At 37.7% G+C, this 24,577-nt stretch overlaps 1 protein-coding gene across 6 annotated transcripts in view; it reads right to left on the bottom strand.

The window, feature by feature from the left end:
- ACAP2 (ArfGAP with coiled-coil, ankyrin repeat and PH domains 2) overlaps window positions 1–24,346 on the bottom strand; it is a 153,101-nt gene extending 128,755 nt beyond the window's left edge. For 5 of the 6 annotated variants that reach the window (XM_086675048.1, XM_025912900.2, XM_086675047.1 and 2 more), the window contains exon 1: window positions 24,209–24,346. In XM_086675048.1, coding sequence (XP_086531174.1) covers window positions 24,209–24,261 — 53 coding nt within the window. In that variant the 5' untranslated portion in view covers window positions 24,262–24,346. Of the gene's footprint in view, window positions 1–23,520; window positions 23,659–24,208 lie in introns of those variants that run through there. The other variant, XM_086675051.1, reaches the window with a different exon arrangement.
- Between the last annotated feature and the right edge of the window lie 231 nt (window positions 24,347–24,577).

Below are 24,577 nucleotides of genomic sequence, written 5' to 3' on the forward strand. Positions count from 1 at the left end.
CGACTTCGGCTCAGGTCATGATCTTGTAGTCCGTGAGTTCTAGCCCCACGTCAGGCTCTGTGCTGACAGCTCGGAGCCTGGAGCCTGCTTCAGATTCTGTGTCTCCCTCTCTCTGACCCTCCCCTGTTCATGCTCTGTCTCTCCCTGTCTCAAAAATAAATAAACATTAAAAAAAAAAATTAAAAAAATAAAAAAATAAAAAAAATTAAAAAAAAAAACCTAAAAGTGAAAAAACCATCAAGCAACTGGTTATTCAGAGTATTATTCAATAATTAATACACTGCCATTTAAGGAGTATGCAGCCATTTAAAGAGTAAGGCAGATCTCTGTGTACTGAAAAAGAAATATGAGTATCATTAAGTGACAAAAGGCAAGGTGTAGCAGACTTAGTATAATCTGATCTCATTCATGCAAGAAAAACATATATGTTAGCATAAACAAAACAAAATGTCTGAAAGCATAAACACTAAGTTGTTAGCAGTGTGAATTTATTTTAAATGTTTGTATTGTATTATTTTTCCAATTAATATAAACTGTACAAAAAACCAAAACTCGTACAAAAAAAATAAAGCTTCCTAACTTTAAGACAGAAGAAAGAAAAGAGCATTGCATGTAAAAGGTTCAAGTGGTAACTATGGCATTGTTTAGGCGACACAAAAAATATTAGAAGACACAAGAGGAAGTAAATCAGAAGACCTTAGCAAAGCGTACCTCAAAGGCAATGTAAAGACAGAGAATTTTTGTGTATAAAAGTAAAAGTGATGAAATAAGTATCTTAGGAAGACTATTGTCAATACACTACAATAAGAATAAAACGTAGCATTTGGTGCGGCAGGAACAGGTTATCTAGCAAAGTCCTATAATGACAATGGGGGTTACTGAGATGGATCTAAGGTATGACAATAATTTTGTTACTAATAAGTGAGATACAAAGGTTATCACATCACTTGCCTGGTAAAAACACCTTAATGGCTATGCACTACAAATGTAAGTGATTTACTTGTTCTAGAGAGACAGAATAAGGAATGGAGTTATAGACAGCCAGTGGAAAACAGCCTTACCTAAAAGCATTAGGTTTAAAAAACCAAGGAGAGGGGCACCTGCCTGCCTGGCTTAGTCAGTTGGACATGCAACTCTTCATCTCAGAGTTGTAAGTTCAAGCCCCATGTTGGGTGTAGAGATTACTTAAAAATAAAATCTTAAAAAAATAAAACTAAAAGTAAATTTTAAAACAAAGACTGAAAATCACTGTGCTTTATTACTATCTATTTATATATATTAAAAAAAGAATTCTGACACTGCTAGAGCAATAGTCCTTGAGTAAAGGTTCAGATCACAACCATCTAAAAAGGCTTTTAAAGTATCTCTGCCCCAAAAGTTATGATTCAGTAGGTCTGGATCAGAGTCCAAACAAAGGTATTATGGAAAAAGCTCCCCAGATCATTCTGATGTGCACCTCTGCTAAAAATTGCTTATTTGACCACATGGATGGCTTTTCAAATAATCAATGAAACATTTAAAAGAAAAAGAAAACATTCTTAATATAGAGGACAAAGGCCTTGACACTAAGTCATCTGTTAACTTCCTTTCTTAGAATCAAATGCTACCTTCTAACATTGTCATATTTTTACTTCAATGACCACTACCAGCACCTGTGGCCAGAATGCAGCTGCTGGATTCAAATCAAAAGAGATGCCATTGTTTATATTTCTTGGAATCATAGTAAAGCAGTACTAGTAATGTATTAATGCTGTATTCATAGGGAAGATTACACATAATTTACACAATAGCTGATTGATAAGCAAGAAATCTCCACAACAGCATTCTACAACTCTGAGTGGTGGTTTGTTTGAATTAAAAGTTTTGTAATTTGTACAGAATTTTTCTATTGTCATAGCTAGCTTTCTTCCATAATTAAAAGATTGCAGTTTTTAAATAAATACTGTAAGAACAAGACCATTTCTTAATATTCTAAAATACTGGGTTCTTCTCAAGAGATTCAGAAACATATTCGCTAAGAATTTTTTTCTAATCAAATATTTAGAAATAAGTTTTTTTGATATATATCTCGACACTATATGTAAAGAATTCCTCTGTAAAGTAATAGAAGTTTTGAATACCAGACAATTTTCATATGTAAATTAACCCTTCTAGTTCATTTTTCAAGTAAAAAAATGAGTGTCAATGGTTATGGCTTTTTAATCTCTTATGACACAAAACACACATAAAAATAGAGCAAAGTATATGATGCACTCCTACATACCCATGAACTATCTAGTTTCAACAACTGAAACATGGCCATTCTTATTTCATATAGTCCTAACTGTTTCCTGCTGATATACTTTAAAGCAAATCTCAGATGTTGTATTTTATTGATCTTCAATAACTAAAGCATTTTTAATGGAATCTCTTTATCATTATCATATATAAGAATAATTCCATCAAATATGTCATACTTTTTTCATGTTTGATTTTCCCAGATTGTCTCAAAAATTTATTTTTTACAGTTTTGTTCAAGGCTATCTCATTTTGTACCAAATTGTGATATACTAAAATATCTTGCCTCAAAAGTTAATGTTATATGAACTATCCAAATTTGAACACATCACATCTGTTTTAAGAGCTTCCCACTGTTTCAATGATGATTCACCAAAATCTTTAACATGACATTAAATCTTGCATAATTTGGCCCTTATCCAAATCAAGGCCTCTGACATGACTGAGACCTCTCCTAGTTCCATAATACTAGCTCCAGTATTTTTTTAACAGCTAATTCATCCCAGTGAGAGATAATGGATTAAAAGAATCAAAAATGGGGCAGCCTTGGTGGCTCGGTCAGTCAAGTGTCCGACTCTTGATTTTGGCCCAAGTCACAATCTTATAGTTTGTAATATCGAGCCCCGAGTCGGGCTCTGCGCTGATGACACGGAGCCTGCTTCAGATTCTCTCTCTCCCTCTCTCTCTCTGGCCCCTCTCTGCTCACGCTCTTTCTCGCTCTCTAAATAAATAAACAAACTTAAAAAAAAAAAAAAGAATCAAAAATATACATTCAGCTTCAGGTAATAAAAAAGCAACCCACTGCATAAACCTTGATTAGATGCTGTGGGAAAAACTTACTTATACAAGGCATTATTTGCACAGTTGGGAAAATCTGAAGATATAACTACTATTATTAGTGTTATAAATGTAGTTATGAGGGAGAATGTCCTTATTTTTAGGAGATGCATACTGAGCTTTCAAATCATTTTTTTTTATATATGTGCTATGTGTATATACATGTATGTGTGTGTGTAAGACAGAGCAAGCAAATGTGCCTAAATATTACCAAGAAATATTGTTAAACTATCCATACTACCCAAATCAATACAGATTTCATGTAATTTCTATCAAGACACCAACAGCATTTTTCACATAACTAGAACAATCCTAAAATTCATTGGAACCACAAAAGATCTCAAATAGCCAAAGCAATCTTGAAAAAGAAAAACAAAACTGGAGGTTTCACAGTCCCAAATTTCAAGTTATACTACAAAGCTGTAGTAATGAAAACAGTATGGTACTGGCACAAAAACAGACATAAAGATCAATGGAACACAATAGAAAGCCCAGAAGTAACCTACAATCATATGGTCAATTAATCTTTGACAAACAAGCCAAGAAGATACAATGGGAAAAAAGTCTCCTCAACAAATGATGTTGGGAAAACTGGACAACTACATGCAAAAGAATGAAATTAGACCACTTCCTTACACCATACACAAAAACAAACTCAAAATGGATTAAGGACCTAAATGTGAGACCTGAAACCATAAAAATCCTAGAGGAGAACAGCAAGAGCAGCGGCAGTAATTTCTTTGACATCAGCCATAGCAATACTTTTCTAGACTTGTGTCCTGAAGCAAGGGAAACACAACCAAAAATAAACTATTGGGATTATATCAACATCAAAAGCTTGTGTAGCAAAGGAAAACAGCCAACAAAACTAAAACAACCTACTGAATGGGAGAAGATACCTGCAATTGATAAAGCTGATAAAGGGTTAGTATCCAAAATATATAAAGAACTTCTACAACTCAACATCAAAGAACCGAAATAACCCAATTAAAAATGGATAGAAGACATGAGCAGACATTTCTCCAAAGAAGACATACAGATAGCCAACAAACATATGAAAAGACGTTCAACATCACTTATCATCAGAGAAATGCAAATCAAAACCACAATGAGATATCACCTCACACCTGTCAGAAGGGCTAAAATCAAAAACACAAGAAAAAACAAGTGTTGGCGAGGATGTAGAGAATAAGGAACCTTTATGCACTGTTGGTGGGAATGCAAACTGGTACAACCATTCTGGAAAATAATATGGAGATTCTACAAAAAATTAAAAATGTGGCACCTGGGTAGGCTCAGTCAGTTAAGTGTCCAACTTTAGCTCAGGTCATGATCTCATACTTTGTGAGTTCAAGTCCCACATCAGGCTCTGTGCTTTCAGTGCAGAGCTTGCTTGGAATTCTCTCTTTCTGCCCCTCCCCAGCTTTCATGCCCTCACTGTCTGAGAATAAATAAAGTTTTAAAAAATTAAAAATAGAACTACCATATGACCCAGTAATTCCACTACCCAAAGAATATAAAAACACTAATTCGAAAAGATACATGCACCCCTATGTTTATTGCAGCATTATTTACAATAGCCAAATTATGAAAGCAGCCCAAGTGTCTACTGAAGAAGATGTGGTGCATATATACAATGGAATATCATTCAGGCATAAAAAAGAGTGAAATCTTGCCATTTGCAACAACATGGATGGATCTAGAGGGTATAATGCTAAATGTAATAAGTTAGCCAAACAAAGACAAATAACATATTATTTCACTCATATTTGGAATTTAAGAAACAAAACAAATGAAAAAAGGGGGAAAAAACAGACAAACCAAAAAACAGTCTCTTAACTACACAGACAACAAACTGATGGTGACTAGAGGGGAAGTATGGGGTGGGGGGGGGGGGAATGGATGAAATAGGTGATGGGGATTAAAGAGAACACTTAATGAGTACTGAGTAATGTATAGAATCGCTGAATCACTACATTGTATACCTAAAACTAATATGTATGTTAACTATACTGGAATTAAAACTTAACAAAAATAATATTTGCTAAAAACAAACAAAGAAAGGAAATTAAAAAGAAAGCTGTGGGGGCACAGGGTAAAGGGGAAGAATATAATGCCTCAATTTTTCACTAATATGTTTGGGTTTTTTTTCTTTACCAATAGCACTGATCATTATAAATAAAACTTAAAAAAAAAAAAAAAAAGCCAAGGGGCACCTGGGTGGCTCAGGTGGTTAAGTGTCTGACTTTGGCTCAGTCATGATCTCATGGTCTGTGGGTTCGAGCCCCACATTGGATTCAGTGCTGACAGCTCAGAGCCTGGAGCCTGCTTCAAATTCTGTGTCTCCCTCCCTCCCTGCCCCTCCCCCGCTCACTCGCTCACGCACGTGCCCGCTCTCTCTCTCTCTCAAAAATAAATAAACATTAAAAAATATACATGTAAAGAAATAAGCATGGCTGTGTTCCAATAAAACATTAATTATAGACACTGAAATTTCTAATTTTCTGTGTCATGAAATTATCTTTTGTTTTTTTTCAACTTTAAAAATGCAAAAACTAGGGCACCTGGATGGTTCAGTCAATTAAGCATCTGACTTGGGCTCAGGTCATGATCTCACAGTTTGTGGGTTCAAGTCCCACATGGGGCACTGTGCTAACAGCAAAGGGACTGCTTGGGATTCTCTCTCCTTCTCTCTCTGCCCCTCCCTCCCTCACTCTCTCTCAAAATAAATAAATAAACTTTAAAAAAAAAGTTTCTCTCTCTAAAAAAAAAAAATATATATATATAGAAATTAAAAAATAAAAATTAAGAATTTCAAAATAGTAACAGTAGAGTATTAAACCACAGGGCCCTTCTAAGAGTGGGATCCTCCATCACTGCACAGGTCATATAAAGTACTTCAGATGAGGGGTGCCTGGGTGGCTCAGCCAGTTAAGTGTCCGACTTCAGCTCAGGTCATGATTTCATGGTTTGTGAGTTCCAGCCCCGCATTGGGCTCTGTGCTGTCAGCTCAGAGCCTGAAGCCTGCTTCAGATTCTATGTCTCCCTCTCTCTCTGCCCCTCCCTCCCCTGCTCGCACTGTCTCTCTCTCTCAAAATAAACAAACATTAGGGGCACCTGGGTGGCTCAGTCGGTTGAGCATCCGACTTCAGGTCATGATCTCACAGTTTGTGAGTTCAAGCCCCGCGTCAGGCTCTGTACTAACCGCTCAGAGCCTAGAGCCTGCTTCAGATTCTGTGTCTCCCTCTCTCTCTGCCCCTTTCCCCCTCTCAAAAATAAACATTTCAAAAAACTTAAAAAAAAAAAGAATTAAAAAAAATAAACATTAAAGTACTTCAGATGGCCCTAGTACATATAAGAGTACTTTGTTAGCTATCATTACATTTAAACAGTGCTCTTAGTGAACTTCTAGTTGCACAATTTTTTCTATATATAATCAAATAAATATCCTTGTTCATATAACTTTGACATTTTTCTTTCATTCCTTAGAAGAATTTCCTTGATATAAAAACGTTGAAGCAAAGTATGTATTTTTAAGTTCTGAGATATTTTACTACTTTGTCCTTTGAAAAAGCTCCACCTGGGGATACCTAGCTGGCTCAGTCAGAAAAGTGTGTGACCCTTGATATCGGGGTCGTTAGTTCAAGCCTCATGTTGGGTATAGAGATTATTTAAATAAATAAAACTTTAAAAAATCAAAAAGAAAAAGCTCTACCAAACTACACGCTTTCCAACAGTATGAGGACTATTTCCCTAAACTTTCCCCAGCAATGGGAACTCTTAAAATTGCCAGTGTGGCAGATAAAGCCTGCTTGCTGTAGCTTTAAATATGCAATCTTATTGCATCTTAATGATTTCTTAGATATTTCTGGACACAATGTTCAGCAAACGTTATTTTCCAAAGATGGCGACACATGGGCATCTACAACATGATCTTGTCATTCCTCCAGCAAGATATGGAGTCTATTTCCCTACTCCCTTAAATCTGGGTGGCCCCTGTGACTGCTCTAAAAGAATATAGTAGAAATAATGTGTGTTTTCCAAACTTAGCCTTTCATTGGCCTGGTAGCTTCAACTTCCTGTCTCTTAAAAATGAGCTGCCTGGGGCGCCTAGGTGGCGCAGTCGGTTAAGCGTCCGACTTCAGCCAGGTCACGATCTCACGGTCCGTGAGTTCGAGCCCCGCGTCAGGCTCTGAGCTGATGGCTCGGAGCCTGGAGCCTGTTTCCGATTCTGTGTCTCCCTCTCTCTCTGCCCCTCCCCTGTTCATGCTTTGTCTCTGTCTGTCCCATAAATAAATAAAAACGTTGAAAAAAAAATTTAAAAAAAAAAAAAAAATGAGCTGCCAAAGGGTGCCTAGTTGGCTCAGTAGGAAGAGCGTGCAACTCTTGATCTCAGGGCCATGAGTTGGAGCCCCACATTGGGTGCAGAAATTACTAAAAGAAATAAATAAACAAACAAACAAAAATGAGCTGCCATGTAAGTGCAATTACCCTAACACTAAACATGCTGTGAGAAGCCTGAGCACAAGGGAAAGCTCTGAAGGATGAAATGCCATGTGAAGAGAAAGCAGAAAGACCAAGAAGAACCAGGGCAGCAGATATGAAAGTGGATCTTACAGCCTCAGCCACCCAGCTATCAGAACATGGATCACAGATGAACCATCCAGCCAAAACCATTCCCAACACCTGACCTATACACCATGAGCAAAATAAAATGGTTGTTTTTTTTCCTGAATGGTTGGCTTGAGTAACTAAATTTTAAGTTGGTTTATTACATAGCAATAGATAAACTAGAACACGATTTTAAAGTAACCACTGACAAAAATTTTTAAATCATGTATCTCCAGGGGCACCTGGGTGGTTCTGTTGGTTAAGCGTCAGACTCTTGATTTCCGCTCAGGTCATGATCTCATGGTTCATGAGATCAAGCCCCATTTCGGGTTCTGCACTGACAACAAGGAATCTGCTTGGGATTCTCTCTCTCTGTCCCTCCCCCCAACTTAAGTTGTTTCTTAAACAAACTTTAAGAAAAAAAAGGCTCATATATCTCCAAATAAGTATGTACTTTAAAAGTTACCTTAGAAAAACACACTTATTCCAGTGATTTCTCAACTGTTATAACATCTTAACAATTATAGTTACTAAGGAGCTTCAGTTACATTTTTTTTTTTTTCAAATATCTCATTCTGATTCATGTGATCCAGGGACAACAGTTTCAAAAAGACTTGGATTTTATAAGTAGACATTCAACTGAAAAATTAAGAGTTTATCAAGGTGACAGGATATGACACATTTATTAAATTTTCTATACATGTGCAACAAGACTTAATTCTCTAAATAGTTCAGTTTGCTAAATTATAGTATCTCCTTAGAAACCCCCACATATAAATATGTTGGTAATCTAGAAAGAGACTAGTCAGAATCCCTTAAAAACTATGACAACCTGACAATCTTTAGGTCCTTTAGAGGACCTAAAGAGTTTGGTTTGACTTAATTACCATTGGAAAAGAAAATTTAAACAATTCATATATTACTTACAGTTTTGCAATTCATCAATAGTACAGTAACAAAAAAGTTCTAAAATAAAAATTAGAGTATGTTATGTGAAAATGAAGAATATAAGACTATTTTATGAAAGTAATTTTGGCAATAAATGTCTGTAGCCTAGGGGCTCCTTGGTGGCTCAGTTGGCTAAGCGCTGGACTCTTGATTTTGGCTCAGGTCATGATCTCATGGTTCATGGGATCGGGTCCCCCATTGGGCTCTGTGCTGACTGTGGAGCCTAGTGGGGATTCTCTCTCTCCTTCTCTCTCTGCCCCTTCCCTGTTCATGTGCACACACTCTCTCAAAATAAATACATTTAAACAAAAAGTCTGTAGCCTAACACTTGTGTTCAAGGAAGTGTGCTGAGTTAAAGGATACAAAGACACCAGAAGCCTCTATTACCAGAGAGTTTATGTATAATCTAAAAAGGAGTGTGAGATGTGACCATATCAGTTTGCAAAGTAAAATTACAAAAGGCTGCACAGAAGTGCCAATTCTGCTTACTAGATCCAGCTGGGTGTTTATCTCAAACTCAACAAGTACAAAAATTAAATTCTTGATTTTTTACCCAAAACCTGTTCTTCCCTTGCCTTCCCCTTATCAGTAAGCAATACCCCTACTCACACAGTTGCTAAAGCCAAAAACGTCACATTTATTCTTCTAATTTCCTACAAAAAATTCAACAGCAATTCTTATTGATTCTACCACAAAAATTATCTCCACTCTCTACCAAATTATCTCTTGCCTGGCCTAGCCTAATAACTAGTTTCCTGCAATGACTTCCCTAACTGGTCTCTCTATAGTCACTTCTGCCTCTTTACAACTCACTTCCCAAACAGTAGTCAAAATATTTTTAAAATATAAGCCTTATAATTGCTCACCACTGTTAAGAGATTTCTAATGGCTTCCTATCCCACTATTCATAAAATCCAAACTTCTTTCTATGGATGAATTATAAGGCCTAACATGATCTGATCCCTGCTATCTCTCTGAACTTATCTCCTACCACTCTTCCCCTTGCTCACTCTGCTCCAACCCACACTAGCCTTCTTTTTGCTCCTTGAAAATCAAGTTCCTTCCCACCTCAAGGCGTCTGATCTACAGTCCTCTCCCGCCCTCTGGCCCCCACCCTAGCACCAGTGACCCAAATTATTGACCCATATGTCTTCTTATTGTAGAAAGCAACCAAACTTCATTGGCTTCCTGATGAAAACACTACATCACCACCTATGAATATTCTTGTCAAAAATGTTCAAACTGAATCTATCCAGAGTAAACAATCAGAAAATTCAGAATGTGGGATATTCTACAAGATCATTTGCCTACACTCTTCAAAAAAGTAAGTAACATGAGATTATTAGCTACCATATTATCTATACTCCAGAAAAGTGGGGGACCAACATATCCAAAACAGATATAAGCAATAAGTGTTACGCTATAACATCTTGATAAAACATATGATACAACCATATTTTAATCATAAAATCTTTCTAGCAATATTGAAAATTTACAACATAGCACTAAATAAAAAAAAAAAAAATACCAAAACTGCCAAAAATTTGCAATATGATTATAAGGTAATACAAACTGAGACTTTTGGGGATGTTAGGATGGGGTGAATATATTTTGCATGTAGGGGTGCCTGGGTGGCTCAGTCGGTTGAGCATCCAACTTTGGCTCAGGTCATGATCTCACAGTCTGTGGGTTCGAGCCCCACATCGGGCTCTGTGCTGACAGCTCAGAGCCTGGAGCCTGCTTCCAATCCTGTGTCTCCCTCTCTCTATGCCCCTCCCCCACTCTCACTTTGTCTCACTCTGTCTCTCAAAAATAAATAAATGTAAAAAAAAAAAAAACAACTTTAAAATATATATATATATATTTTGCATGTAGGTGAGAGGTGAATCTTTGAGAGCCAGAGGGAGGAATTATGGTAGATGGAATAATGGTCCGCTAAGGATATCAACATCCTAATCCCCTAAACCTATAAATAAAGATGAAAATAAATAAAGCTGTAAAGATGAAGTAAAGCGGCACATAGAATTAACATTGATAATCACCTATGGATAAAGAAGATATGGTGTGTGTGTATAAACACACACACACACACACACACACACACACACACACAAATGGAGTATTACTCGGCAATCAAAAAGAAGAATGAAATCTTGCCATTCGCAACTACGTGGATGGAACTGGGAGGGTATTATGCTAGGTGAAAATTAGTCAGAGAAAGACAAATATCACATGACTTCATTCATATGAGGACTTTAAGACACAAAACAGATGAACATAAGGGAAGGGAATCAAAAATAATAAAAAAACAGGGAGGGGGACAAAACATAAGAGACTCTTAAATATGGAGAACAAAGGGTTACTGGAGGGATTATGGGAGAAGGATGGGCCAAATCGGTAAGGAGCATTAAGGAATCTACTCCTGAAATCATTGTTGCACTATATGCTAACTACCTTGGATGCAAATCTAAAAAATAAATTAAATTAAAAATTTTTTTAAAAAGCATTGACAATCATGTAATTTGGGATGGAGAGATTATCCTGGAATTATCAAAGCAGGCCCAACATTATTACCACAAGGGTCTTTATAAAGTGAAAGAGGGAGGCAGAACAGAGAGTGCCCCAGTAATTGCTGGCTCTCAAAATAGAAGGGTATCATGAGCCAAGCAATGTGGACAGCCTGTTGATACTAGGAAAGGTAAAAAAAAAAAAAAAAAAAAAAAAAAAAAATTCTCTTCTAGACCTTCTAGAAAGGAATGCAATCCTGCCAACACCTTGACTTTTGCCAAGTGAGCCCTGTATTGAAAGGAACGTTAAGATAATGAATTTCTGTTGTTTTAGGCCACTACATTTAGGATAATTTGTTAGAGCAGCAATAGGAAACTAATAACGCTTATTCCATCATTGAACTAAGATGATCATCTGCTACTCTATCTACCTACAAAGGAAAGAGTGAATGCTCTATAGAGAATGATAACATCACCCAGAGCATTTACAATTTTTTATATAGAATGTACAGCATTAAATCAAATTGCTGGCCCACTAAAACAAAAGTAAAGAAGAAAGAAAGAATAAAAAACAAATAGAAATAGACACACAGATGAACTAAATATTGGTTTCATAAGATACTAAAAGTAGCAATAATATATTCATGAAGCCTGAGAAAAATATTCAAGAAACAGATGAAAAGGTGGCAATTTTCACCAAAGAAGAATCTATAAAAAACAAAACCAAATGAAATTTCTACAAGTGGAAAACACAATTGAAGAACTACACAAATAGGTTTAACAGCAGATTATACACAGTAGAAGATGAGCTTAAAAAACAGGAATATAGATCAATAGACAATATTCTACTTTTCTGTGAAGTGTATCCTTTCAGAAAATAATATGAGAGACATGAAGGACACAACAAAAGACTCTAACATATATGTAACTGAGTGTCAGAAGGAGAGAAAAAAGTAAAGCAGAAGCAGGAAATATTTAAAGAGGTAATAGCCAGGAATTTTACAAACTGATAAAAGACATACCCTGCAAACCCCACCGTATACTGAATGAAGAAACTACAAGCCTCAAACAGGATGAATAAAACGGAAACTACACCTACATACATGATAGTAAAATTGCTGAAATCAGTCAAAGAAAAAGAATCTTAAAAACAGCAGAGGAAAAAAAGATACATTATCCTCAAAAGAGCAACAAAAAGACTAATAAAACTTGTAACATAAATAATAAAGGCAGAAAAAGCAAACAAAAGACAATGAAATGACATTGTTCCAAAAAAAAAAAAAAAAAGCCAACTTACTATTCCATGCTTTGGGAAATAGCCTTCCAACATCAAAGAAAAACAAAGTCACTTTCAGACAAAAACTGAGATAACCCTTAGCCAGCAGATAAACCCTAAAAGAAATACCAAAGGATGCCTTCAAATTAAATGATATATGTGCTAGGAAGTATGTTGGTTTATCCGTACAAAACTATTACCTGAAAATAACCAATAAAACCTAGTCTCTTTATTATTATTAGTGTAATACATTGACTCAAAAATCCAAAGAGGTGGCTTCCCAACAAGCAGAAAACTGGGAATCAAAGTAAAACCATAAAGCAACAAGTTAACCATTAAAAAAAAAAAAAAAAAAAAAAAAGATCAAGAGGAAGTTTTGTTTATTTAAAAATGAACACAATTCTGGCTAGAACTACGAAAATTAAATGGTTAGCTCCATTGATTTTAATTTTGCATTAGTATACACACTTTGCACACATCTTGTCTAAAAGGGACTCTAAAATACATAAAGTTAAATCCTGTATACTAATTGTCTGAGTACCCTCTCTACTTACCGCCTTTCAATTGAACTGTTTTACCGTGTACTGCACTGCATTTTTTTATCAGTGAAAATTTTTATATTTAAATTTGAGTATGTCTGGGGCATCACAGAAAATATAAAAAATGTAAAGGGAAAACTAACTATATTTCATTAAAGAATCCTGACTTTTTTTTTTTTTTAAGTAATCTCTCTACCCAATGTGGGATTTGAACTTACAACCCTGAGATCAGAGTTGCATTCTCCACTGACTGAGCCAGTCAGGCACCCTTATTCAAAATACAAATTACTACAGGATTATAATCTAGCAACTCTTTCTGTGAGAATTCTTCATCTCTGGAATAGGAATAGTGATATACTCATTTAACTCACATTGCTTCTCATCTAACTTCCAGATCCTTCCAGAGGTATAATTCAAAGGAAATAGACTTCTGGTAATCTCAAATAAACATATATTTCCTCACAGTAGTTTTCTTCCATGACTTCTCAGTTTACTTATCCTTTGCTCTGACAGCATTTCAGTTGTAAATGTTTAAGGCATTGTGTCTTCCATTTTGTTTTTTTTTTCCTCCTCTTCTTTTGCTCACTCTACCTTCTTAAATACTACAAACATAAAATCTATAAATGGCTCTTTTTTAAGACCTTTACTGGTCTCCTTTTAAAAGTTAAGTGAAGTTTGCCCATCTATTTATAGTCTTTCATTATCCACAACACAGATGATTTTCTTTTTTTTTAATTTTTTTAATTTTTTTTTTCAATGTTTATTCATTTTTGGGACAGAGAGAGACAGAGCATGAACGGGGGAGGGGCAGAGAGAGAGGGAAACACAGAATCGGAAACAGGCTCCAGGCTCTGAGCCATCAGCCCAGAGCCCGACGCGGGGCTCGAACTCACGGACTGGGAGATCGTGACCTGAGCCGAAGTCGGACGCTCAACGGACTGCGCCACCCAGGTGCCCCACAGATGATTTTCATACATACAAGTAACATGTCTAATTCTTCATGCATTCTAGACACTCCCAACTGGTAGTTTATTTCCACATAGGAAAGCCAGCATCTTTAACTAAATCATCAAACTTCCTTTCAAGGATACAAAAGAGGAAAGGGAATTACCATTATTAAGTGGGTTCCTCCCTATCTACTTCTATGAAATACAGTATTATTCTTATTCATGGAGGCTGAGAAAAATTAAGAAACCTACCCAAAGGTCTCTCACTACCAATAAGTGAAAAAGAAGTCAAACAGATCATCTGCTTTTAGAGTTTATATACTTGATCCATATTCACTACCCTAAATAAGTGTTCTCAGTACAAATTATGCTTTGCCCTATCAACGGCACAGAAACTTCCAGTTAAATAGTGCAGGCTAGATACACCCATTTACCTCCATTTTCTCCAAAGTCCAATTAAAATGACAGGCAAAAAAAATTTTTTAAGCGCTAATCCACAAAGACAAAAAAGAGAAGCAATAACAACAGTAGCAACACAATTCTGGCAACTGAAAGGCAGATAAAAAGAACAGTAACTCACTTAGACCAGAGTCTAAGTCTTCAAAGTGCACTGGTAAAGCCAATTTGAAGCCAGAAGATTCACAATACAGAATCCCAAAATAGTTACTGAATATATGCTGAACAATGATCATGAGCAGCTTTCATGTGCTTACCGACCATATGTATATCTTATGTTTATCCAAATCTTTTGCCCATTTTTAATTAGGTTATTTGCTCTTATTGTTGAGTTGTAGAGTTCTTTATATTCTTTGGATACAAATCCCTTACGTGATTTGCAAATATTTCCTACCACTCTAAAGGTCGAAGGTTGTCGTTTCACATTCTTGATGTGTCCTTTGAAGCACGAAAGTTTTAAATGTTGATGAAATCAAATCTGTCAATTTTTTCTTTAGTTGCTTGTAGTTTAGGCATCATGTCTAAAAAACCATTGCTTAATTCAAGGCCACAAACATTTACTTCCATGTTTTCTAAGAATTTTATAGTTTTAGCTCTTATATTTAGGTCTGTGATCCATTTTGACCTAATTTTGCATATGATGCAATACAGGGGTCTAAATTCATTCTTTTATATGTAGGTATCCAGTTGTTCCAGCACCATTTGTTTTTTTTTGTTTTTGTTTTTGTTTTTTTAATTTTTTTTTCAACGTTTATTATTTATTTCTGGGACAGAGAGAGACAGAGCATGAACGGGCGAGGGGCAGAGAGAAAGGGAGGCACAGAATCGGAAACAGGCTCCAGGCTCTGAGCCATCAGCCCAGAGCACGGACTGCGAGATCGTGACCTGGCTGAAGTCGGACGCTTAACCGACTGCGCCACCCAGGCGCCCCTCCAGCACCATTTGTTTAAAAAGTTATTCTTTCTTCACTGATTATACTGGAGCCCTTGTCAAAACCTGGTTTACCATAAATGTAAGGGTCTCTGGACTCTCAATTCTATTCCATTGATCTATATATATCTTGCTTTAATGCTAATACCACACTGTCTTGATTACAATAGCTTTGTAGTGTTTCTTTCTTTTTTATTTATTTATTTATTTATTTATTTATTTATTTATTTATTTATGAGACAGACAGAGTATGAGCCAGAGCCAGGGAGGGACAGAGAGAGAGGGAGACACAGAATCTGAAACAAGCTCCAGCTCTGAGCTGTTAGCACAGAGCCCAACACGGGTCTCAAACTCACACACCACCAGATCATGACCTGAGCCAAAGTCAGACACATAACTGACTGAGCCACCCAGGTGCCCTAGCTTTGTAATGTTTTTAAACTGGGAAGTGAACCCTCCAATTTTGTTCTTCTTTTTCAAGATTGTTTTGTCTATTCTGGGTCACTTGCATTTCCATATGAATTTTAGGATCAGTTTACCAATCTTCACAGAAATTAGCTAAAATTTTGATAGAGGTTGTGTTTAGTCTGTAGATCAATTTGGGATATTGTAATCTTAATAATATTAAGCCTTCTGATCCATGAACATGGAATATCTTTCCATTTATTTAGGTCTTTAAGTTCTTTCAGTGATATTATATGGTTTTCAGTGTTTAGTCTTATACTTCGTTGGTTAAATTTATGTTCATGCATTTTATCCTTTTTTGATGCCACTGTCAAATGGAATGATTTTCTTTGCTAGTACACAGAAATACAAATGACTTTTGTACACTGACCTTACATCCTGCAGCCTTGATGAACTTACTAGTTTCAACTGATTTTGGTAGATTCCTTAAGATTTTCTATATACAAGATATATAATCTAAGAGTAAAGACAATTTTACTACCTTTTTTTTTTTAAGAGAGCATGTGTGAGCGGGGTAGGGGCAGCAGAGAGGGAAAGAGAATTTTAAGCAGGCTCCATGCCCAGCACAGGGCCCAAGACAGGGCTCGATCCCAAGATTGTGAGATCACGACCTGAGCTGAATCAAGAGTTGGATGCTTAACTGACTGAGCCACCCAGGTGTCCCACTATTTCTTTATTTATATAGATGCCTTTTATTTTTCTTTCCCACCAAATACTCTGGTTATAACCCCCACTACATTGTGGAACAGAAGTGGACAGACTTTTGTTCATGGCCGTAAGGGAAAACTTTTAGTCTTTCACCCTTAAGTATGATGTTAGCCAGGAATGTTTCATAGATATCCTTTACCAAGTTAAGGAAGTACTCTATTCATGCTTTATTATTTTCACCATGAAAGTATTTTCACCAGGAAAGTGTGTGGGATTGCCAAATGCTTTTTCTGTACCCATTAAAATGATTACAGAGGTGCCTGGGTGGCTCAGTTGAGTGAGCAGTCGACTCCATTTCGGCTCATGTCAAGATCCCAGGCTCGTGGGTTCAAGCCCCATATCAGGCTCTATGGTGAATGTGGAGCCTGCTTGAGATTCTCTCTCCCTCTCCCCCTCTGCCTCTCTCCCTCACTCACACTCTCACTCTCTCTCGCTCAAATAAAAAAAAAAAAAAAATACATAGTTTTTGCTCTTTATTCTACTAATGTGGTATATTACATTCACTGATTTTTGCATTCCTGGATAAATCTTACTTGGTCATGATATACAATCCTTTTTATATATTGCTATATTGGGTTTGCCAATATTTTATTAAGGACTTTTATAACTATTTATAAGGGATATCAGTCTGTTGTTTTCTTGTGGTATCTTTGGCTTTGGTAGCAGGGTAATACTAGACTCACAGAATTACTTGGTCTGAGTGACACCTCCTCTTCTATTTCATTTAAAAAGTTGGGGGCGCCTGGGTGGCGCAGTCGGTTAAGCGTCCGACTTCAGCCAGGTCACGATCTCGCGGTCCGTGAGTTCGAGCCCCGCGTCAGGCTCTGGGCTGATGGCTCAGAGCCTGGAGCCTGTTTCCGATTCTGTGTCTCCCTCTCTCTCTGCCCCTCGCCCGTTCATGCTCTGTCTCTCTCTGTCCCAAAAATAAATAAACGTTGAAAAAAAAAAATTAAAAAAAAAAAAAGTTTGTAAAAGAGTATTGTTAGTCACCTTTAAACACTTGGAAGAATTCTTTGGTAAGGCCATCTTGGCCTGGGCTTTTCCTTTGGGGAAGCTTTTTGATTAATAATTCAATCTCTCTCTCTCTCTCTCTCTCTCTCTCTCTCTCTCTAACTCTATTTAGATTTTCTATTTCTTCTTGAGTTGGTTTCAGTAGATTGCATCTTTCTAGGAATATATCCATTTCATCTAGCTTAACTTGTTAACTTGTTAGAATTATTTACAGTGTTCTCTTATAACCCTTTCTGTTTCTGTAGGACAAAGCAATAGCCTCCCTTTCGTTCCTGAATCTAGCAGTTTGAGTCTTCTTTTTTCTTGGTCAGTCTAACTAAAGACTTGTCAATTTTACTGATCTTTTTGAAAAACTAACTTTTGGTTTCATGACTTTTTCTATTGTTCTTTGAGTCTCAACTTTCATTTATTTCTGCTCTAGTCTTCTTTATTTCCTCCATCTGCTTTGAAATCAGTTTGCTCGAGATGGATGGTTTGATCACAGGTATTTACAGGTATAAATGTCCCTCTAGGCACTGCTTTAGCTGCATCCCATAAGCTTTGGTATGTGGTTTTATTTTCATTTGTCTAAAGTATTTCCTAATTTCCTTTATGATCTCTTCTCAAATCCACTGGTTATTTTGGAGGATGTTACTTAATTTCCACATATTTGTGAATTTTTCAGATTTTCTTCTGTTACTGATTTCTAATTTCATTTCATTGTGGTCAAAGAACATATTTTGTATGGTTTCAAAACTTTCAAATTTACTGAAGCTTGTTTAATAGCCTAACATATAGCCTATACTGGAAAATGTTTCACGTGTACTTGAGAAGAACGGGAATTCTGCTTTTGTTGCATGACATGTTCTATAAATATCTATTAATTACATCTATTATAATTATACCTATTATATAGCCATTTATTATATATCTATTATTATCTTGTTTGTTTATACTGTTGTTCACATCTTCTATTTCCTTGTTGATCTTCTGCTTAGTTGTTCTACCCATTATTGAAAGTATTTAGAGGTGCCTGGGTGGCTCAGTCCATTAAGTGTCCAACCTTGATCTTGGCTTAGGTCATAATTTCACAATTCGTGCATTCAAGTCCCACATCGGGCTCTGCACTGGCAGCATAGAGCCTGCTTGCGATTCTGTCTCCCTCTCTCTCTCTCTCAAAAATAAAATAAACATTAAAAAAATATATATTTATGTCTCCAACTCTCTATTTGTTCCTTCAATTCTGTCAATTTTTGCTTTAGGTATTTTGGTGCTCTGCTAAATGCATGTTTGTAGGTGTTATGTCTTCCTGATGGATCGACTATTTTATTATTATAAAAGGTCCTTTATCTTTAGTAATTTTTGTCTTAAGATATATTTTAGCTGACATTAGTATAGTCATTCCAGCTGTCTTTTGAGTATTGTTTGAATGAGTTATCTTTTTTGTCCCTTTACTTCCAATCTTTTTGCACCTTTGAATCTAAAGTATGCTTTTGTTCTAACTTTTTCAAACATGTATTTTTGAGAGACAGAGAGAGACAAAGCATGAGCAGGGGAGGGGCAGAGAGAGACAGAGCCACAGAATCCAAAGCAGGCTGCAGGCTCTGAGCTGTCAGCACAGAGCCCAAGGCAGGGCTCAAACCATCGAACAATGAGATCATCAAATCATGAGTCGGGGGCTTAACCGAACTGAGCCACCCAGGCACCTCTAAAGTATGCTTCTTATATGAGTTTGAGCCTCACATTGGGTGTGATTACTTAAAAATAAATAAATAAAAATAAACGGTTGTTAAAGAAAAACTAAAGTATGTTTCTTGTAAACAGATATAGTTGGATCATCACTGAAATTTTATATAAGAAAAAGTTTTAAAGAAATTAGGCCAAAATGCATTAAAAAGGCATACCCTCTTCTGAAATTGAAGAAACTACTGCAAAGACAAAATATTCAAGAGCAGTCAGTAAATTTCTGAAAAAAAAAAAAAAAATTATGGTAAACTTGTCCCACCAGATATCATAACAGACTATAAAGTATTGTAAATATTGACATTTGAAAAATAGATAAATACATTAGTGAAAAGGAGTAGAATACAGAAAAATACATATGTATGTATGTAATATTAAATCAAGAGGGAGAAAATTATTCAATAAAAGGTGTTAGGACAAGTGGCTTCCATTAGGAAGGAAAGAAAAGTAGATGATCTCTCAAAATTAAAATCCAGTTGCATTACATAAAACTAAAAATTACTATAAAATGATAGAAAAATATCCTATAAATAATAATGGGATAGGGGAGACTTTTCTAGGCAATACACAAAAGTCAGTTTTTAAATTTCTGTATGATAACAAACATCATAAACATACTTAATGCAAATTTAATTAATGCAGCTAATTAATGCCTGTAACTTGAGAGAGAGCACAAGAGTGAATTCACTTCCAGGTCCACCATTTGAAAATCTACCTTTAAGAAAGTGAATTTACGGGCATCTGGGTGGCTCAGGAGTTTAGGTGTCCAACTCTCGATCTCAGCTCAGGTCACGAGAGTGTGGAGCCTGCTTGCAATTCTCTCTCCCTCTCTTCAGAACCCTCCCCCACTCGCACCTGCATGCATGAGCTTTCTCTCTTTCAAAATAAATAAACATTTTTTTAAAAAGTGAATTTAACTTCTCAAAAGATTGAGTTTGGGATTTTTTTATTTTAAAAATGAGGATAATTCCTACCTCACAATATATTTTAACATTCAGTGAGAGAATAGCTATAAAAGCATGAAATCTGGCATATTATAGAAGCTTGTTCTTCCTTAGTTCAACTTAAGTTGGTATTACATCAAATGAAGAATTACAACCTGCAATGGGGAACAGCAGGATTCCTGTATTTTGGTTCATGATAAAACTACTTTATAATTAATTCCATTCTATTGTGTCTGAAAGAAAACACATTTCCCCTCATCCCTCGCCCACTATATTTGCCTTGTGTAAAGTGTCAGTTGTTAAGAGTGGATCTGTTTCAAAGATGGAAGGTAAAGTGGCAATGCAGCCAGGATTGGCATTAGTTTAAGAGCAAAACATAACTAATACATATATAATTACATCTTATGTCAATGTCTTTCACCCATTAAAACCTTTCTCCACAAAACATCTTTTTTAAGATGGTTTTCCTAAGTTCTTCCAACAAGGATCATATCTGAAATAGAAACTACAAATGGAAAATCTTCAGAATGGTGCACAATAAACACCGGCTAGGATAAAACATAAATGTATCAGGTAAAGACTAAAGTTTTAAAGACTTGCTAATGCCAATATTTTTACATTTGAACACTGGTTAGAACAAAAATGCTTCAGAATTCAGAAAGCGCAAATTCATTCAACTTTTTGTTTCAAACAAAATATTCACTTCCTGCATGAACCATAATATGTTTAAGTAAAGGAAAAGCACAATTTTTATTAAAATTTTAAAGAGCAACTACACAAAAATTTAGGGTCCAAACAAATTCAAACTTCTTCAAGATATGTTGGTCAAAATGGAAAATTCCCACTTAAAAAAAAAAGTACACTTAAACGCGTACTTTCTTGTAGAGTTTTAGATGAACAAGATTTTGACCTTTAGACTGGTTTTTAAAAAACTAAAAAGGGAATTTTTATTTACACAAAATTACACAATGAAATGTGCCCTCCAATCTAAAAACAAAACCAAAAAAATGCGCTTTGGAATGTAAAAGTAACCATTGGCTTTGGCTCTATTCAAATTACTAAAGACAACGTTGCAATAGTAACATCCTCTCCCTACTTCAACCAATCCCCCCACTATTTTCCTTATCAACTTAGCAAGAAAATTAATGTTTACACTTGAACACTGATGACATTTTTCTTCAGCAAGATCTGCCTTCTGCATCAATTCTATAGCATCCCAGGTAGTTATGTCTCCACGCCAGACTTAAATGCCATAAGGTTCGTTTGTGAAGGTGCGCCTGGATGGCTCAGTCAGTTAACAATCCGACTTCGATTCAGTTGTGATCTCCCAGTTCATGGGTTCAAGCTCCACATCAGGCTCTCTGCTGTCAGGGCGGACCCTGCTTCAGATCCTCTGCCCCCCACCCGAGCTCATGCTCTTGCTCTCTCTCTCAAAAATAAACATTAAAAAAAATGTATATTTTTTTAAGATTCACTTGTGAAGGAAAATAAAAGTAAGAATCAGTTTTAAAAAAAACAACACAACAGATCAGGACACTACAAGGAATAAATAGTGTAGCTGCCTTACTATAAGAAAACAAAAATGAAAGAAAAGAAGCCCAGCCCTCACAAACCTAATATGAAAGATTCAATATATCACCCACAACATGCACAATACTCTTAAAAGTCAAGTTTCTCTTATACATAAAGCATATGAGTAAAAGACTCTAAAATATTCTTTTCAAATGCTATACAAACTTCATACTAATGGGGTTATAGAAAGACTGGAAAAATTAGGAATGCGGATGATGAGACTTTTACTTCTCAGCGTACTTCCCTCTTTTGCAAATCTAATCTAGTTCCAAAAATGTATACCAGATATTGGAGTTCTTTGAATCTTGATTTCTCTTCCCAATTTGCAGCCAACAATAACTGGAATACTGGAAGCAACTCTTGAAAAATCTCTAATATTTAATTAAAATTGAACAGACATTATATTCAAGTTTAACAAAATTCACTATAATATTCCATACAACTTAATCAGTATCTTCTCCTCTTATTTTATATTCTTTGATTTCAAAAACAGAGACGTCACATGGTCTATGAACAAAACCAGTGGCTGCAAGTATTTCCATGTCACTTCTCTCAACTTTTTTTAAAACATCGAACTTAAAATGTGAAATAAATTGAGCACACAGCCACATTCTCCAGAAGGAAAACGCTGTTACTTCATTAAAAAAAAAAAAAAAAAAAAAGTTGGGGCACCTGGGTGTCTCAGTCTGCTAAGCTTCCAATTGTTGATTTCTGCTCAGCTCATGATCTTGTGGTTGGAGGGATCCAGCCACACTTGGAGGCCTGCACTGACAGCAAGGAGCCTGCTTGGGATTCTCTCTCCCGCCCCCCCTTCCCCTCCCCCGCTTGTGTGCTCATGCTCTCTCGCTCTGTCTCAAAATAAATAAACTTAAAAAAAAAAAAGGCTGAGTCATATAAATAAAATTCACACAAAGCAGAGTATTCTGAGGTACACTTCAAAAATTACTTCATTCGCCACAGTCTGGACTGTAACCTACAGAGCTGTCCTAAGCAACCCATGTGTGTCTCCTCCTGGACCTTTATTCACACAGAGCATAAAACTTTTAAAAACTAATACCAACAATAGCAATCAAACCAGATGCAGCTTTTTACAAGCAACAGCCCTAGCCCTAAGCTCCAAATAAAATTAACACTCCTCCCCCGCCAAAAAAAAAGCAAAAGTCAAAACAAAAACACGTTCTTAAATTTTCTCTTAGACGTAGGAGTTCCTTAGTTTTACAATTCTTTTTCTTTGCTTTTCACTGAAAAGAGAATGGGAAATCAGTGATAAGAACGAACAGTGAGTTCCCAGGAGAAGGATACAAGAATTTACAATGAGGCTTGGCCTAGAGATCATAGGACACACACACACCAATGCTCAGGGAGCGCTTTCAAGAAATGTCAGTGTCTAACTCAAGTCTATGGCCGCATTTTTTTTTTTTAAGGCCTAAGGACAGCCTTATAAATGGCCATAAAATACAATCTATCAAAACTATTCTCCAAAAACAATTAAGAGTGTCCTAGGATGCCCGGAACGTCAAGAACAAGTACTTTGGACGCCCTCGGGACTGCCGCCTCTCACATGGGAAGCAGGCCAGCCCATGTGAATCGGAGTGCCACCACGTCGGTTTACGTGACAGATCCACTGGGAGCATCCGAGTGTGATCCGGGGCCCTCCCGGACGGACGCTGCTGGAAGAGGAACACACATGCAATCTTCAGGGCCCTCCTACTTCCGTTCTCAAAACAGAAATGCACTGTTTCTCTTAGTCCTCAGCCCTCAGCCCAGTACCTCTCGACAGCGGGGAGAGCTCAAGTGGAAAGAAAAGCAGACCGTCTCGCGTCAGGGTGCATAGAATGCGGGTTGGTCAAAGCCCTCCCGCCCCCAACTCCGGTGCAAATCCACCGCCAGCGCCTCCCGGAGCGCCCCCCTGGCAGGGGACACGCAAGCAGCAGCAGTCCCAGTTCGCCCCACTCCTTCCTCCCCGGAGTAAGGGCGAGCGGAAAAGCGCAAAGAGGAACTAAGTGAACTGCAAGAGGGTGCCCTGCAAGCTCCTCAAAGAGGGGGTGGGGTGGGAGTGGAAACGAAGAAGGAGCGGAAGGAAGGGGAAAAGAGCAGCAAGAGGAAGGGGACGAGAGCGCGCGCCCGCAAAGGGCACGAGTCTCCGGGGACGCGGCTGCACCCTGGTTCCTCGAAGCGGACGGTGCTCCCGGCGTCTGGGGCGCTCCTCCCCAGGGCAGAGGGTGAGGAAGCGGGACGAGGGGGCGACGTCCCCCTCCCGGCCCAGCCTCAGCCCTCAGCAAGGGTCGGTTGGGGCTGCAGTGCCCTCGCCGGGTCCGAGCTGCGACAACGGCCGCTGGCCTCGTCGGAAGGCGCGGACTGCAGGGCCCTCGGCGCGCTCAGCGGGCCTGCTTTCACGCCCCCACCCCCGGGGGAGGCAGCTCCGGGGTGACGGCCTCTGGGCGGCCTCGCCGGTTACCTGAAGCGGGGCGAGTCCTTCAGACACTCTTCGAAATCCACCGTCATCTTCATCCTGCCTCCGCCTCGCCTCGCAGGCGGCGCGAGAAGAGCCGAGGGAGCCGCGGGAGCGGCTGCGCTGGGGACAGACAGCTACGGCTGGCGCACGGCCGCGACTAGCGCTGCGCGGAGCTGCGGAGGGCGCCTCGCCCGCTGGTCATAGCAGCCGCGAAGACGGTGGCGGCAGCGGCGGCTCGTCAGGCCCCAGTCCGGCCCCTCTTCCTCCCGCCCCCAGCTGAGCGGCGGCCACAGGGAAACCGCCCGGGAGTGACAGCCTCCGCCAGCCAGCCACGAAGCCGGCGGCCAATGGGAGGGGCTTCCGGAAGCACCG

This window comes from Puma concolor, chromosome C2, assembly GCF_028749965.1.
Source record: "Puma concolor isolate L17-30 chromosome C2, mPumCon1.1.hap2, whole genome shotgun sequence".
Classification (NCBI taxonomy): domain Eukaryota; kingdom Metazoa; phylum Chordata; class Mammalia; order Carnivora; family Felidae; genus Puma; species Puma concolor.